The sequence below is a fragment of the Tenrec ecaudatus genome, chromosome 13 (genome assembly GCF_050624435.1).
Source record: "Tenrec ecaudatus isolate mTenEca1 chromosome 13, mTenEca1.hap1, whole genome shotgun sequence".
In the NCBI taxonomy this organism is placed as follows: domain Eukaryota; kingdom Metazoa; phylum Chordata; class Mammalia; order Afrosoricida; family Tenrecidae; genus Tenrec; species Tenrec ecaudatus.
The window spans coordinates 13,567,952-13,584,423 of NC_134542.1; the positions used below are offsets into that span (position 1 = coordinate 13,567,952).

General features: G+C 42.0%; 1 protein-coding gene across 1 annotated transcript in view; it reads left to right on the plus strand.

Annotated features, from left to right (window-relative positions):
• DOCK10 (dedicator of cytokinesis 10) overlaps positions 1-5,100 on the plus strand; it is a 161,789-nt gene extending 156,689 nt beyond the window's left edge. The window contains exon 56 of the mRNA XM_075529295.1: positions 3,787-5,100. Coding sequence (XP_075385410.1) covers positions 3,787-3,903 — 117 coding nt within the window. The 3' untranslated portion in view covers positions 3,904-5,100. The remainder of the gene's footprint in view (positions 1-3,786) is intronic.
• The last annotated feature ends 11,372 nt before the right edge of the window (positions 5,101-16,472 follow it).

The window sequence follows — 16,472 nt, forward strand, 5'->3', positions numbered from 1 at the left end:
GGGAGCGACATGTGCTCTGTACAGAACGGGGCCTCCACCTTCACTGCGCCCCACGCGTGGTGCCCCCTCCCTTCCTTCCTTGCATGGTCATCTGTTAACACGAGCCATGAAAGGCGGTCTAGAGATCCTTCATTCTAATTGCATTTCACCAAATTTGTGTCCTTTTTCTTCCCTGTTCTAACCTCCGTTTTTAAGACTCCACACTGTTGTTGGGTGTTGTCTAGCTACTTTATGTAAATTAAGCGCAAAACAGTGTCCAGTCCTGAGTCGTCCTCACAGTAGTTTCTTGGTTTGAGCTCCTTGTTGAAGTTTCCATGTCATTGAAGGACTTCCTCATTTCTTGTCTTTCTTTGCTCTCCCATTATGTTAGCTCCGCAGTAGATAAACAAGAAAAATGTCTGTTGGCTTACATCCCAGAGAATTTCTCTTCCCAGCTAAAAATTCTTCCTAGTCAAGATGCTAACGGTTTGGGCTATCTAACAAAGTAATTAGGATTTAACTACCCCAGAGAGACACCTAGATGCACTACAAGGGGAGGAGAAAGCTGGCAGGGTAATAAACAGAACGAGCATTGCATCTGGACCAGGGAAGCCTCTCCCACTGTAAAGTATATCTGATCTTGAAACTCTGTGCAAAAATGTTTTTCTCTTTTTTTCCCCAACAGCTCTGTTGTGGTCCATGTTTATACAGCTTCTGTTCCTCTGTGTCTAGTATTTCCCTCAGTACTGTAAGCAAGAGTGGTATGTTTTTCTTTCCTTATACCTGCGCTGTCTTTTATGGCCTTCTGTTGTCTCTGTCTTGTCTTAGCTGTTCATTTCCCCCAGATAAGGCCACAGTGGTTAGTTGTCTCTAAGTTCTTTATTTAATCGGAGCAATCGTGTGTCCATTTCGAAGGTAGCTAACATTAAATAAAAGAACCTCCTGGTTACAGCTAAAATTAACAAGAGCATATAAGAAAAAAATGCATGTTCCACTGACTTCTAAACTATACTTGAGTTCATTTCTACCCCAAGCAAAGATATACTGTAACCCAAAGTGGTCAAACAAAAGCACAAAGAAAAAGACTAGGCAACTAAAGGTAATGGAAAAATCCTTTCTTTTCCTGAGAACCTTTGCTAGGTAAATAAAACTTAAAAGATATGAAATTCATTTTTAATAACAGACCAATTTGTTTAAATACCCTATAATCTATCAGTCCCACGACTAGGTATGTTATCCTAGAGAAATAAGAGTGGGGACATGAACAGATATATGCATATCCTTGATCATGGTAGCACTGTTCACAAGAGCAAAACGATAATACCATCAACAGAAGCATAGGAAAACACACTGGTCCATACACACAATGGGTTTCTAGGCAACGGGAAAGAATAGGGTGTATCTATGAAACACCTGGCTGAGCCCTTCATGCCGATTGAAACAAATCACTCACAAAAAGACAACTAGTCTATGGGAGCGCTATTATAAGAAGTTAAGAGACAATTTTAACACAAGAAGGCGCATCCTTTGATGGTTATCACAGGTGGAAGGGGAAATGAAAGGTGAATGGTTACGTAGGGAGCATGCACTTATTAATGTGTGAAGGAGGAGGCAATGTATGATGAGGAAGTCAGCAGAAGAATGATGCAAGCAAAGGTAGAAACTGAGAGCATACTAGAGTTAAAGATAAACACGACTATGGGCACAGTCTTTCCATGGCAATAATCTATTGTGGGATACACGGACAGACGCCAAAGGTCGGGGGAGGAGAATGGGACCACCCACCTGAGGATATGTGGGTTTGGCAAAGAATATTTCTACAGATGTATTAGCCTATCCTGCACATATACACTGAATATAGTAGAGCATACAGAGAGCAGAGTTATGAAAACCAGTTAACCATAACCAGCCTCCTTGAGCGTATGAATTGCAGAGCCTAGAGTCTCAAGACCCTTGTTTTAGGGGACACAAGGACAATCGGCCTAACAGAGTTCACAGAGACAATGTTCTCTGTCCTGCTTGGGTGAGTAGTGACAGAGACCTTAAGGTCTTATGTGTAGCCATGTAAGCTGTACTAATAGGACTCTCCCCAGCCAAAACCAAAAAAAGATGGAAAACACATGAAGCTTTATAGAAACAATTAGCTCAGTGGACCATGCAAAACTCAGCATCCGTGACCCTGAGACGAGAAGATCTAGACAGTAGCCAGGAACCACGCCCAACACTTCCGGAAGAGTCACATTAGAAGTTCCTCAACTGAGTGAGGGAAAATGCAGAACAAAATTCCAAATCATTTCAAAAATACCAGGATCACTGATCAGATAGAGGCTGGTCGAACTCCTAGCCCATGGCCTTGAGTCACCCGTTAGACCTGGAATTGAACTCATGCTTCTGGCTCAATGTCCACCCACACAGGGGTCCCATCTGTGAGGAGAATCATAACCCCAGTGAGGTTTGCACACCTTAGGTTGCGCACATTTGAGATGAAGAGAACGGCGTTTCCTCAGGGACAAGTTCAGAAAGCAGAAAGGTGAAGGGAGGAGGAGGAAGGAAAAGGAAATCCTCAGGGAACACGACGAATAAGACAACCCCGAAGTGTGCTGAGCCCGTTTTGACACACGGCGGCTCCAGGTGTCAAAGCAGAACGGTTCACGGGTCTTTGTAGACTTGGATCTTGACCAGAGCCAATGCCGTGTCTTTCCTGAATGGATTTGGACCACAAACTTTCCTTATGAGCTTCCAGGTTTTATAAGGTGCCTTTGAAAGTAAATACAAAAATAAATGTGTGCGCACTCTGTAGACATCTTGCTCTGCCCTTTTGCTAAGCAGTTGCAAGGCAAAGGCATATTGCTCCCAGTGCATCTGTTATTTGTTGGACAGGCCCATTCTTAGCCAATTTCTGTAGGGCCTGTGACCTTAATCTGAAGAATATTGGGAGTGGCAAAATATTTCCCTCAAACGAAACTCACTCTCATCACATCAGTGCCGGCTCATAGCAGCCCTGGAGGACAGAGTAGAATCTACTCCGTGGGTTTCTCAAACCATACATGTTTATTAGATGAGAAAACCTCCTCTTTCTCCCACCGGCTGCTGGTGGGGTTTGAACTGCTGGCCTTGCTGTTTGCAGCCCAACATACTGAGGAATCTACCAAGGGAAAAAATTATCAATTCTATCTTAGATGAGGGGTGAAATACAGGCCACTGCCAGTGTGGCAATCTGTGTGTGTGAGGTCATAGGCCTATCTCCCTCCAGAGACAAGGGAAAATATTTATTAAACTTCTTCTGAAGGGCTCAAGTAGAAAGATGTTTGGGAAATGATGATGGCAACATAAGTACAAATGTGCCTGATGAAATGGATGTATGGATTATGGTAAGAGCTGTAAGATAAAGTGATATATAAAACAAACAAAACAACATTTTAAAAAAAAACTTCTGTCCAGCAGCACATTTTAGAGATACCTGTGTTGTTGTTGTTGTTGTTGTTGTTTGTTGTGTTTGATACACGGAGAACAGGAAAGTCATTAAACATATTCATTTTATTTCCAAACTTAAAGGCAATTTTAAAACGAATATTTCTAGATTTTAAAAAAATAAATTCCATTTTTGCACAGCCGTACAAACCCACAGGACAGTTCTACTTTATCTGCCAGGGTCACTATGAGGTGAAATAGATGAAGTGACAGTGCAGGGTTTTGTTTTTTGTTTGTTGTGTTCATTGGTTTGGGTGGCCTGGGGGTGAATTTCGAGTCTGGGAATATGCATAGTAACATCTCCATTGGTTTCCTTTCATCTTGTCCTGGGCGCAGATTACCTACAGGGAAGACCCATCAAGACGCGCAGTGGAGCGAACCAGCACTAGAGTCATTAGCAAGGGGACTGCAGCGCCGCCCTCTGGACCCAGCTCCTCCGGGGCTGAAGTTTGAGGGTGCAGCATTCCGAGCGCCTCTAGAACTCTCGACGTTTGCAGCTACTCTCGGGGAGGAGAGAGAATTAATTTATTTGAAGTTTTTATGATGTTTATATATATGGTACACATAATGTGTGTACACACATATACACATACACATCTGGGGGCTTAAAAAAGTTTGTAGCAAAATAGAATGAAAAGGCAATGACATTTCCCATGAACTTCTTGAAGCCTCCTCGTAGGGAAGTGGCATAACCCTGGCGGTGGTGTCGTGGGATCTCTGGTGGGCTGCGAAGCCCCAGGTGAGCAGTTCAAACCCCAGCTACGTGGCGGGAGAAAGAGGAGGCTTTCTACCTCCGATAGAGTTAGTCTCTGAAACCCACAGAGGCAGTTCTCTGTTCTAAAGGGTAGCTGTCAGCCAGACTCAAATGATGGCAGTGAGTCAACCTTTTTTTTTTTAATGTATGTGAACATAAAGGGGCTTCAACATACTTGTGGGAAAATGGAATGGAAAATGATGAAATGTCTCCAAGAACTTTCTGAAGTCTGCTTATTCACATACCGAGGAGCTCTGGTAGCATAAAGGTTATACATTGAGCTGCTAAATTAAAGGTCAGCGGTTTGAAACCACCAGCTGCTCTGAGAGAGAAAGGTGAGGCTTTCTGATACAGTGAGACGGTTCCAGCCTTGGAAACCCACAAGGGCCACTTGGCCCTGCTCTCCAGGGTTTCCGTGAGTCAGGATCAACTCAATGGCAGTGAGTTTGGTTTTTAAAGTTTTGTTCACACACACACACACACACACACACACACACACACACACTTTTTTCTAACCTCGCTAGCTTGGGAATTTTGCCATCCTCCAGATTTGCACATTTTTGGTGTTTGCTGTCAATTATATAGTCAATACCAAGTCCTAGTACAGTATTTTGAAGGTTCAAGTGAATGTTTTTGTAACATGTAAATAGAGAATGTAAAATACATGATTTTTACCAAATGGAAAAGAACCTGTTTAGTTAATACTCCTGAAAGTACTAAAATGATATGATTTCAGACAAAATTATATTAATGTTATTTGTGTACAAAAGTGTTGATAAATACTAATCTTTAAAGTTCATGGGGTTTCTTTATTTGTAATATATGTCTCTTTAAAACAATGGGATATGAAATTATGGAATTATTTTGTTGTTAATATAAATAAAAAATACACTTACTTTGCATTTGGTTTTCTCATGGGAGGTAGTGAGTCACTGTTAACATTCGTTCGTTGGGCATTTATTAAGGGCAATTCTATACACAATACTTAGGATGCTTTATAGAGAAATCAGGCAGAGAGCTCAAAATTCATCTGCAAATCTCCTATGATGATCAATTAGGCAGATCAGTGGTTTCTAAACCTAAAAGACTATTATATTTACTGTATATACTTGTGTATAAGCCAAGTTTTTCGGCACATTTTTATGCGGTTTTTGTGGTAAAACTAGGTGCCTCGGATGATAGTCGGGTCGCCTTATACTCAAGTGTATATGGTATTTGACATAATACATATATAGATTAATAAGATACAATAAATTCAAATCTTGAACATTTTAGTACTTATTGGCACTATTTACAGTTATTCCAATTCTATTCTAAACTCGGGTGGGTGCATTTTCCTGCCTGCTTTGAAGTTAAACATGGCGGAGGTTGGATTCCTAGGCCGGTGTGCCTCAGACAAGCCACCCGATTTGTCAGAGCTTCCACCCTAAAGTCAGAAAAAAGACCTGACCATCAACCTCCAGGCCAGAGTTGACTGCCAGAAAACAAGAAACCTTTAGCTGAGTGGCTCTCTTTCTGCTGTGAAAGCCCACTGGCCACTGTCAGCTTCTCAGAGGAGGGAGGAGAGGGCTTGGAACACATATCTCAATGTGAACATAGACGTCATAAGAGAGTATTTTAGAGAAGAACGCTGATTTCTCAGAACTCATTAAGCAGGTGTTAGTTTTCCCCAAACAGCCCACTGCTTGATTGTACAAACTAAAATTCCCTCTCATCCCCTAGATGCGCTGGCCCTAACTGGGTCTCAGCTTCTTGGTCCCTCAGAGCTCTCCACCACTGCTCTGCTTAGGCGAGTGTTCCAGAGCCCTTTGGCTCCATCGTTAGGAGCACAATGAAGTGTTCTGGAATTCTCCTTCTTCTCACCCTTGTCTATAGTTTCTTATGATCCGCATCGTAGAATGCCATGACACAGTCAATAAAACACAAGTAAACATTTTTCTGGTATTCTCTGCTTTCAGCCATCTGACATCAGAAATGCTATCCCTTGTTCCATTCCTCTTCTGAATTCTACCTGAATCTCTGGCTTCTATAGCCATTGTTGGATGATATTCAGCAAAATTTTATTGCCTATGATATTGTCCTGTAACTTGGAGAAACGTTTAAAATTGTCAAAATTCATCTTGCTTGGATCCACACACAGCTCATGAAAGCAGCAATCAAAAGATCGAAAGACACATTGCATTGGGTAAATCAGCTGCACAAGACTTCTTTAAAATTTTGGAAAACAAAGGTGTTACTTTGAGGTCTGAAGTGCGCCTGACTTCAGCCATGGCTTTCTCAATTGCTTTGTATGTAAGTGGATGTTGGACATTAATTAAGGAGGATCAAAGAATTGATTCGTTTGAAGCATAGTGCTGGCTAAGAATAATGAAAATACCATTGACCGCCAAAAATCAAACAGATCTCTCTTGGAGGAAGTACAGCCAAAATGCTCCTGAGAGGCAAGGATGGCGAGGATCCTTTGACTATGAAGAAAAGAGCTTCACTAGGGGCTTAAGCCCGGTGTGTACCTTGAAAATGAATTTTAGGCTTCCACTGTCTCCGCTAGCCTTCTGCAAACTGGAGTTCATAATTGACGCGCTGATTCCAACTGCTCCTTCAGATTTGGATTTTATTATTTACAATCCTTGGATCACACAGGCTTGTGTGCTTCTTAAATGTGGACTTAGTTAATGTCTCACTTGGATGGCTGATTGTTTGAAGACAAGACTTTAAGGCCTCAGACACTATTCTCTGCTCTAGCTGGGCACCATGTAGTTTCTTCCCTACCCTTTACCATGGCACCCATCTATTCAGTGAGCTCTTCATGAGGGAAAGTATCAGATAGGGCCATCCACATTTTGTACCCTTTTATAGTCTTTTCAGAGTTCATTTTATTAATCTTTGATTTAACTTCACATTGCATACTATGAATTGTTGGCAGACATGCCTTCTTTCTATTCCATCTTTCTTTTTAAATAACACAACCCAGGATTTATTGCCCCTGTGGATGTTCTAGTCCAAATGACAATATTTCCTAACCAGTCTTGCTGTGTCTCTGTGACTAAATCTCATCATTGAGATAGAAGTGAACTTACTGGATAATATTTTCAGAAAAATCTTAGCAAAAGAACTGATACGTCTTCTTTCTGTTTTTGCTTTACTTTCTTTCCTCCTCCTTCCCTGGAGCCATCTTGGGTCTCTTATTCTCTCTTCATGGGAAAAGACTAGTAGTAACATATTAAAGATGTCAAAGCAGGAAAATAGAAAGAGATTGAACCTAAGAAAATGTTGATCATGCCAGATATTGCCTATTTCAGGAGAGGGAGAAAAATAAAAATTTTTAAATTACCTTGTTTATACTAATGTTGTTTTCTATAAATGTATAAATTTTCTAATGAGTGCAGTCTGCCTTCCCAAATCTTCCCTCATAAAAAATATGAATTCCTATTTGCTCATACCACATCATTAAGCAAATTTAGTCATGTGTGATTTGCGGTTGTAGCCAAGAAAAATACGATCAGGTATTGTAAATTTTTAATTAAAGACAAACACTTGTATGATAATATTGATTTACAATCAAGCTTCTGGAATATCATTTCACTAAAACAAGTTGGCAAAGAATATTGAAAGGATCATGTACTGGCCAACTGGATAAGAAAATCTATCTCGGAAGAAGTATGGCCAGAGTGATCCTTTGAGGCAAGGATGCTGACACTGTGTCCTACATGCTTTGAACATGTCAGCAGAGACCAATCCCTCAAAAGGAACACCAGGTTTTGTAGAGAGGCATCAAAAGAGAAAGGCTCTTGATGAGATGGGCTGACGCAGTGGCTGCCACCGTGAGCTCAAGCATAGGATGGCTCGGGGCAAGGCAGTGTTTTCTTCTGTTGTGCATGGTGTTGCTGGGGTTGTGACACCTATCAACAAGAAAAGAAGTTGACAAACGAAAATGAAACATTATTTATTGAAATATCCATGATTTCCGGAATCGATGATGGTCTGTCGATGGAAAAAGTCATTGTTGAGTATTTGGTTCATGAATACAGGCTTGCCCTGGTGGTATGCAGTGGTGACTCACTGTTCGCTTATCGCCTATGATTTTACCTGCAGCAGCTTTATTCTCGTTGGTTTTTCCCATGTTACCGCAAAGCCGCTAACAAAAAGCTCCAAGATTGTAGTCTACTCTACAAGCTTAAAACAGCAGTGAAAACACTTTTTCCCAGATGTGGTAGTTGTTGTCCGTTGCTGTAAAGTTGGTTCTGCTTAATAAGACCTGAAATACAGCAGAACAAAACACTGCCTGGCCCTGCGCCATCCTCACAATTTCTGTTTTTTGTGTGTTTGAGTCCATTGATCCAGCCACTGTGTCAGTCTTTCTTGTTGAAGGTCTTCCTCTTCCCCCTCCCTTTTACTTCACCGATCATGATGTCCTTCTCCAGGGACTTGTCTCTCCTGACAACATGACCAAAATATATGAAACTTTGTCTCATCATCCTTGCCTCTCAGGAGCATTCTGACTTTACTTCTCTCGAGATAGAATTGCGTGTTCTTTGGGCAGTCCGTGGAATAAGCCCCCGACTCCACCACCATGCCCACCCCTGCTCTGTCGTCGTCACAGGCCAACCGGCTTCCCTGCCTGGATCCTGGATGGATTGGGGATCTCGCTCCTCTTTTAGACTAGCTCCGCTGCTTTATTAATGAGAACATCCTACCAAAGTGATTTATAACTGCTGATGTTGACTGTTGACCTTGATCACCGGACAGAGAAAGTGGTTTCAGTTTTTTCCTAAGAGAACGTCCCCACCGCACGCTCCTACCTTCCACAATGTGCTCTGGAAAAAGCCCATCTGGGCAGCCCTGGCTTATGCACTGGGGGGCTGTGTGCTTCTTCTCAAAAGAAGAGCATCTATAGAAATATTTCAAATTCCTTGGGAAGAACATTTTGCCTACTCTCTCCTCTTTCCTTCTCTATTTGTTTAATCATTTACTTATGTAAGCATGGTCTCCTGGATACTCGTTTTATATTTTGTATTATAATCAAATAATTACCTTATTTATTTGGTGGACCCAGTTGGTCCCACTGTGGTCTTTGGCTGTTCATTCCGTTGGTTTCTGTGATTTTTACATACCCTCGTGAATGCAGGACTTTTTCTCTCTGTTTTAAAGATGTGACAGAGTCTTGTTCTTGACCTAGAGCAGCTTCAGCAAGTGCTTAACCACCATACTTACTACCAGGCGTCGTGCAAGACAGCCGGTTTCAGCTGACAGCAACCCTCCGCACAACGGAAGGGGACACTGCTTGGTCCTGTGTTACTATGAACACCGGCAAACCTGGGGGCTTCTCTCCCAGCACTGTCTCTGACAGTGTTATTCCCAAGGTTTACTGTGGCCAATTCCTCAGGAATAAACATCCCATTCCCTCTGTCTAGTCTTTTCTTAATTTGGAAGCTCAGCTGAACCTTCATCTAATCCTGAGAAGGGGCCCTGATGACATAGTGGGGTGATCTAGTGGGCTGATAACCTCAAGGCCTTGCGTTTTAATATTGAAAGAATCTATGGAAAATATTAAATGATGCAAGAAGCATCAGAGAGTAGATGGAGGGAGTACAAAGAATCATGGGGGGTGGGGAAGGGTCAATATAAAAACATTTCAAACTGTAGCAGATGATCAAGAACTGATGGTGCCGAAGAAAGAAGTCCAAGCTGTACTGAAGGCATTAGCCAAAAACAAAGCTCAGGAATTGTCGGAACATCAATTGACATGTTTCAGCAAGCTGGTGAAGCACTATAAGTACTCACTCAACAAATTTGAAAGACAGCTAGCTATTTGGCCAATAGACGAAATGATCCCTAATTTTACCCCTTCCAAAGAAATGTGACCCCACAAATGGTAAAATTTCAGAATAATATCATTAATTCTGCATGTAAGTAAGGCTTTGCTGAAGATCATTCAACAAGGTCGCAGCAGTACATTGACAGGTGCTGCCTGAGAGTCAGGCAAGAATCAGAAGAGGAAGTGGGAAAAGGGATATCATTACTGATGTCAGATGGATCTTGGCGGAAAGTAGAAAATAGCCGAAAGATGTTTACTTGTGTTTCATTGACTCCGCAAAGGCATTTGACTGTGTGGATCACAACAAACTATTGATATCCTTGAGATGAATGGATATTCTAAACCACTTTATTGTGCTCATGCTGAATCTGCCCATCAAGAGGCTGAATCGGGACATCATGCTGAATCTGTACATTCTAACACAAGGGGATCCTGCATAGTTTGAAATAGGAAAGGTGTGTGTGCTCTCTCACCATCCTTACGCAATCTGTATGTGGAGCAAAGGATCTGAGAAGCTGGACCACATGAAGAAGAGTGCAGCAGCAGGCTGGGAGGAGGGCTTATTAACAACCTGCAAGATGCAGGTGATGCAACCTTCCTTTCGGAAAGTGATGAGCACAGGAAGCACTTGCTGGTCAATCTCAGGAGTTGCAGCCTTCAATCTGGAATACAGCTCAATGAAGAGTAAATCCAAAATCCTCCCCAATGGACCAATCGCTAACATCAAGGTAAACCGAGGAAAGACTGGATGCTCAGGTTGCTTGGCAACAGCAGTGAAGCAGTCAAATAGCACGTTGCATTGGATAAATCTGTCACAAACAAATCTTCCTGTAAATCTGCTACACGCATGTCACTGTGAAGACTCAAGTGTGCCTGATCCAAGCCATGCTATTTTCCATCGCCCCTCATGCATGTGAAAGCTGGACATGGAACAGGGAAGAACGAAGAAGAATCCATCCATTTGGATTATGATGTTGGCGACCAATACCGAAGCTCCCATGGACTGCCAAAGGAAAGAGCAAGTCTGTTTAGGAAGACGTACAGCCAGCAGCCTTCTTGGAAGTGAGGACGGTAAGACTTCCTCCCATGTCCTTTGTACATGACATCAGGAGAGAACGGTCCTGAAACGAGGACATCTTTCGTGGTGAAGCAGAAGGACAGCAAAAGGGGGGAAGATCCGACAGGGTGGTTTGACACAGACTGCACAATGGGCTCAAACATAACAATAAACGAGGCTAATGAGGATCAGACTGTCTCTTTCTATTGGACATCGGGAAACTATGAGTCAGAACCAACTCGCAGGCACCTAACAACAGTCTCACGGTTAGCACTTCAACCCCACCAGCTGCTCCGCAGGAGAAAGATGAGGTTTCCTACTCCTGTAAAGGTTGACAGCCTTGGAAACCCTGTACAGGAGTCAGAATTGACTCAATGTCAAGGATTTGGCGTGAGTTTGTTTTAAATCCTGAGAAAGACATGACCAAAGTCGTGGCATTTTCAATTGCCTCATAGTCATGTGAGAGTCAGACACTGAATGAGGGAGACGGAAGAAGAATTGATGGTTTTGAATTAAGAGGAAGGCCTTCAGCGAGATGGACTGACACAGTGGCTGCCCCAGGAAGAACAGTGAGGATGGTGCCGGAGCGGGCAGTGTTTCCTTTAGTTCACAGGGTCGCTCTGGGTCAAAACCAACGGGGTGGCACCGAGTCAGGAAAACATCAAACAAACCCTAATTGAGGAGCTTTCTTTAAAGAATGCGTGACTCATCCTCTTCCAAACTCTGAAGGTCATCACCAAGAGACCTTGAGAAGCCTACGGGAACGTGAGAGGCACAGGCACTATATGGGATCCCGGACACAGAAAAGGCCCAAAGACAAAGCACTGAACGAATTTGAACAAACTGTGGGCTCTCTGAGCCCTGGTGGTGCAGTGGGTAAAGTCTGGCAGTTCAAACCCACCAGCTGCTTTGCCAAAGAAAGACGGGACAGTGTAATCCAGGGAAATCAGGTCCTTGGAAACCTGGGGTGCAGTTGTACTCTATCGTACAGAGTTGCTGTGAATTGGAATCAACTTGTTAGCAATGGATCAACTGACTTTATGAACAATTGTGAGGACGACACAGGTCCAGGTGGGGCTTCCCTCTGTCGCACACAGTACTGCTCTGAGTCAAAAATCGATTCAAGGGCACCGAACACCTGTAGGCTAAACTGTGTGTGCATCTATGCGTGTGTGTGTGTGTGTGTGTGTGGCGTGGGATTTGGAATACATGTTCTATCATTTAGATATTACAGCTCTTAGTATAGATTAGCACTCCTATTTGCTAATCCTAGAAATCGGTGTTCTAGAATGAACAGGAAGGACTGCATCCTACCAGCAATTCATATTGCAGTCGTCTGTCTCCATAGAGTCACAGATCCCTAGGAGAACATGATGAATGTCAAGGTCTCTGCAGGCAGTCCTCGTTCAAATCCTAATTCAGATTCAAGGTCTCCTGATGATGCCATCGTGGTTGATCTGGGTTTTTTTCTTTTCTTTTTTCAATCAGGGTGTTTGTGATCTGGGTAAACCCTTTTCTGTCGCTGGCTCTCCACACTGCTTTGCAGTCTCAGAAGATGGCCAAAGAAACAAGCCTCTCTTCCAAATCACCCAGATGTAACCCAATAGCCTGAGCCTGACTCACTGGGGAAATCTCCCTTAAGCTCCTCTCTATCAATTCCTCCCAGAGCCTCTCCTTGCTACCGATACTATGGAGCTGTAAATAGTTAATGTCCACGCTTATGAAAGAGAAACTGGAATTCATCCAGGAAACGGATTAGTCTAATGTTCTAAGGTAAAGCCATCCTTGGGATACAAAGCACAGGTCATCTGAAAATGATGATGAAATCACAGGTCTTGATTTGGATATCCAAGAACCAAACTAAACTATGATTTAAAAATGAGAAGACAGATATGACGTGAAAAATTTTCTTTGTTGTTAAGAATATAATTCAGATGATCAGTTATTAAATATGTACTGGGAAAAAATGACAAATAACCAAAACATCTGTGTTATTATTTTTAGATTTTTATGATTATTTTTACAGCAACCTGCTTTCTAAATACTCTGATGAATCATTTGGAATTTCATGCATTTTTATTAAGCAGTCCCTGCTTTGATGCATTTCAATAATTCTTAGGTAATAATTGTTTCTGTCGTTTGAGGACTGACTACATGCCCTGAGAACATATCTACCCTTCAAATTACACCTCCACTCAGAATTAGGACTGTGCTCATCTTTTGGTAGACAAATCTGAGCTACAGGTAAAGGTCATACGGTTTGGACAAAATGTCCAAATCCCAACCCTCACCTCTAAGGTACACAGACACATTTGTCTACCATGTGTTCTGCCTCCAAAGTGTTTAATTACCTAGCCTCCCATCAGAGCAGAAATGAAGAGCATTGTGTTCAAAGAGAAGACTTTGTATGGTTGGTTTGATATAGTGATATTTCATTCTAATTTTAAATTTTGAAATAAAGTGCATCATGAGGTTAGAGGTAAAATAGAAACCAAGAAGTATTCATTGGTAAATCCATTATAATTAACAGTTTTCAAATAGCTAGTGTTCCACTATCAATATGGCTTTAAAAAAACTAAATTCCAGGACTGTTATGTTCCATTTTATTAACATATGGAATTCACATAAAACTCATCATTCATACTGCCAAATGCTCGTGGTAGGCTGGGTTCTCTAGAAAAGCAAATCCAGTGACACTTCTGTTTATACAGAGAGCTAACGTTATATCAAGAAAGTTGCTCTCAATTGTAGATGTGGGGAGTCCAGTCTGGTTGAAGAATGTGCGTCAGATGTTAAGATGGAGGCTTCTGCTGACTCATGTCGCAGCTGCTGGGTCTGATAAACCAGGAAGGGGGAAGATAAAACAGGAAGACAGTAAGCTAGCCGATACAGAAGCAAATGAACCAAAGGTTAGCAAGTCAGACCGTGCCTGCAGAGACCAGTGAAATCAAGGACTGCAGGTCAGATGGCAGTTCACTGACGGCCCCCAAGATAGGCTGGCAATATGGTGAGCCAGTGACTCAAGTTCACAGAACTGGAGCTTGATGAACCAGATACAGGATCCAGGCCCAGAAACAAACAAGTTTTCCATGTAAACAAACAAGTTTACATTTCCATAAATTTTCTGTCACTCTTTTTCCTATTTACTTTTTAGTTTATGACTGCAACACACGTTCATAAGTCTTCCATTCATGCTATAAGAAAATAAAGACAGTGGTATGACTTTTATTGAAAACTTATTAAACTTAAATGCTTTTTCAATAATGAAGTATAGCAGAGCTGTTCTTGAGGGCTAAAAGTTAACATCCTCACCTGATGATCTACTTCTAAAGAAACTAGTCCGTCAAAATTCTAGGACTAGAGGCAGAGCATTAGCTGATATTCTTAGTGCTGGAGGATGAGATCTGCAGATTTAAAGACACTCATAAAGTAAGACTGGGGAAAAAATGCCATCGTAAAACTCATTCAGGAAATGTACTCAAAATCAAAATGTACTCAAAAAGGTGGTGTAGTGGTGATGCATTGGGCTGTGATCCACATGGTCGGCAGTTCAAAACTACCAGCCGCTCCATGGGAGAAAGACTGGGCTTTCTACTCCAGTAAATAGTTACAGTGCCAGAAGCCCACAGTGAGGTCGCTATGAGTCAACGTTAACTTGATGGCAGTGAGAGTGAGAAAGACACAGGAAGAAGCAGATTTGAGCACCTAATAGGTGGTTAGTCTGCATCACCTTTACCCTCCGTAGTTTCCATATTTCGAGGAGGGTATCTCAAAATGTATTCATACAAAATCATGGAAATTAGTATTAAACAAAAATATCAAAATATAAGGATTTTAAAAAAACATATTCTCCATCTCGGTTTATGCACTCAATGTTTTTATTCCATTTTTAACCCTTCCCTTAGAACTTCCTATAGAACTTGGAATGTATGAAATATAAAAAGGAAACTTGAAGTTGTGGAAAGATGAAATGGAATGCATAAAAGTCAATGGGCTTTCGTGCACTGAAACAATCATGTGGTTACTGTGCTGGTAATGGAGAATTGATGTGAATGGAGAAAAGCCAGTGCGACCGGAGCTTTCTAGATCGTCATTTGCTGATGGAACACAATTCAAAGTAAAGAGAAATAGCGTTGAAAATCTGCTAATAATCCACACTTGGAATGGATGAAGTATGCATCTAAGAACATTGGACATCTTAAAAAATAATATGCAATGCACAAAGAGAGATATCTTGGGCATTAAGAGCTGAAATGGACGAGTATTGGCCATATGATTTACCATGTCACAAATGATGCAATTATCACGTGAGAACAACCCCAGGAAAAGGACAGGATGCTTGATAAGGTAGAAGGGCAACAAAAAAGAGGAAGCCATTCAAGGAGATCGATCGGCACAACGGCCACAACAACGGGTTCAAATATAGCAATTGTGAGGACAGCACAGGAGCTGGCAGTACTTTGTTATGTATAGGTAGCTATGAGTTGGTAACTATTTGATGGCAACTGACAATAACAACAACATCTCTTCCCGGAAGAATCCTGCACTCTGAGGTTTACACCATGTCAAATGGCATTCGGGACATCTTCAAGGGTCTCAAATCAAGTTCCTTTAAAATATTCTTTTAGTTTGAGGAACAGTAAGAAGTCTGAAGGGGCAAGGTCACGTAGATGGGAAGAGTTTCCTTGTGAAACTCCTGTAGGACAGCATAGGCTACTCCAAGAACGAACAGATGCATTAATATGATAGAAAAACAATTTTTTTCTTGGCTTTTTTCCGCAGCCATGAAGTTTCAAAAACTTTAGGAATTCAGAATAGACACTTGTGATGGTCCCATCACCAAGAAAATCAATCAAGATTACGCATTTGTGGTAGTTACATTAATTTCGTGTCAATTTGAGGATTAAGAGTGTAGGGGTGGAGTCTAGCTTGCCGATCAGGATATAGCCAATGAGGCCTCTGTGTGGTCATGGCCTTCTCCTGAAGATTCTGGAAACTCCTGGATTTCCTCCTGAATTTCCTCCTTGGAGGCAGGAGACTCTCTCTGCTCACTCCCTGTGAGACATCCCTGTGGAGAAGACACCTGGAGAAAGGCTGATGGAGCCAGACCTCTGGAGCTGGAGAAGCCACGTGGAGATCCCTGCCAGTTCTGAGATGTTTACACCACCACTGGATTCACAAGACTTCCCACCCACTGGCCTGTGATCTTCCCACATTTGGCGTCATTGCATGAGTTTCATGTGTCTGAAGACTTTATTAGATTGGTATGAAAATATGGGCTAATATCGGACTTATGGACTTGATCTGGACTAGGATGGGATGTTTTCTCAATTCTCAATTGCTCTTGTATATAAAGCTCTTTCTTATGCAAGTATGAGTCTCCCTAGATTTGTTTC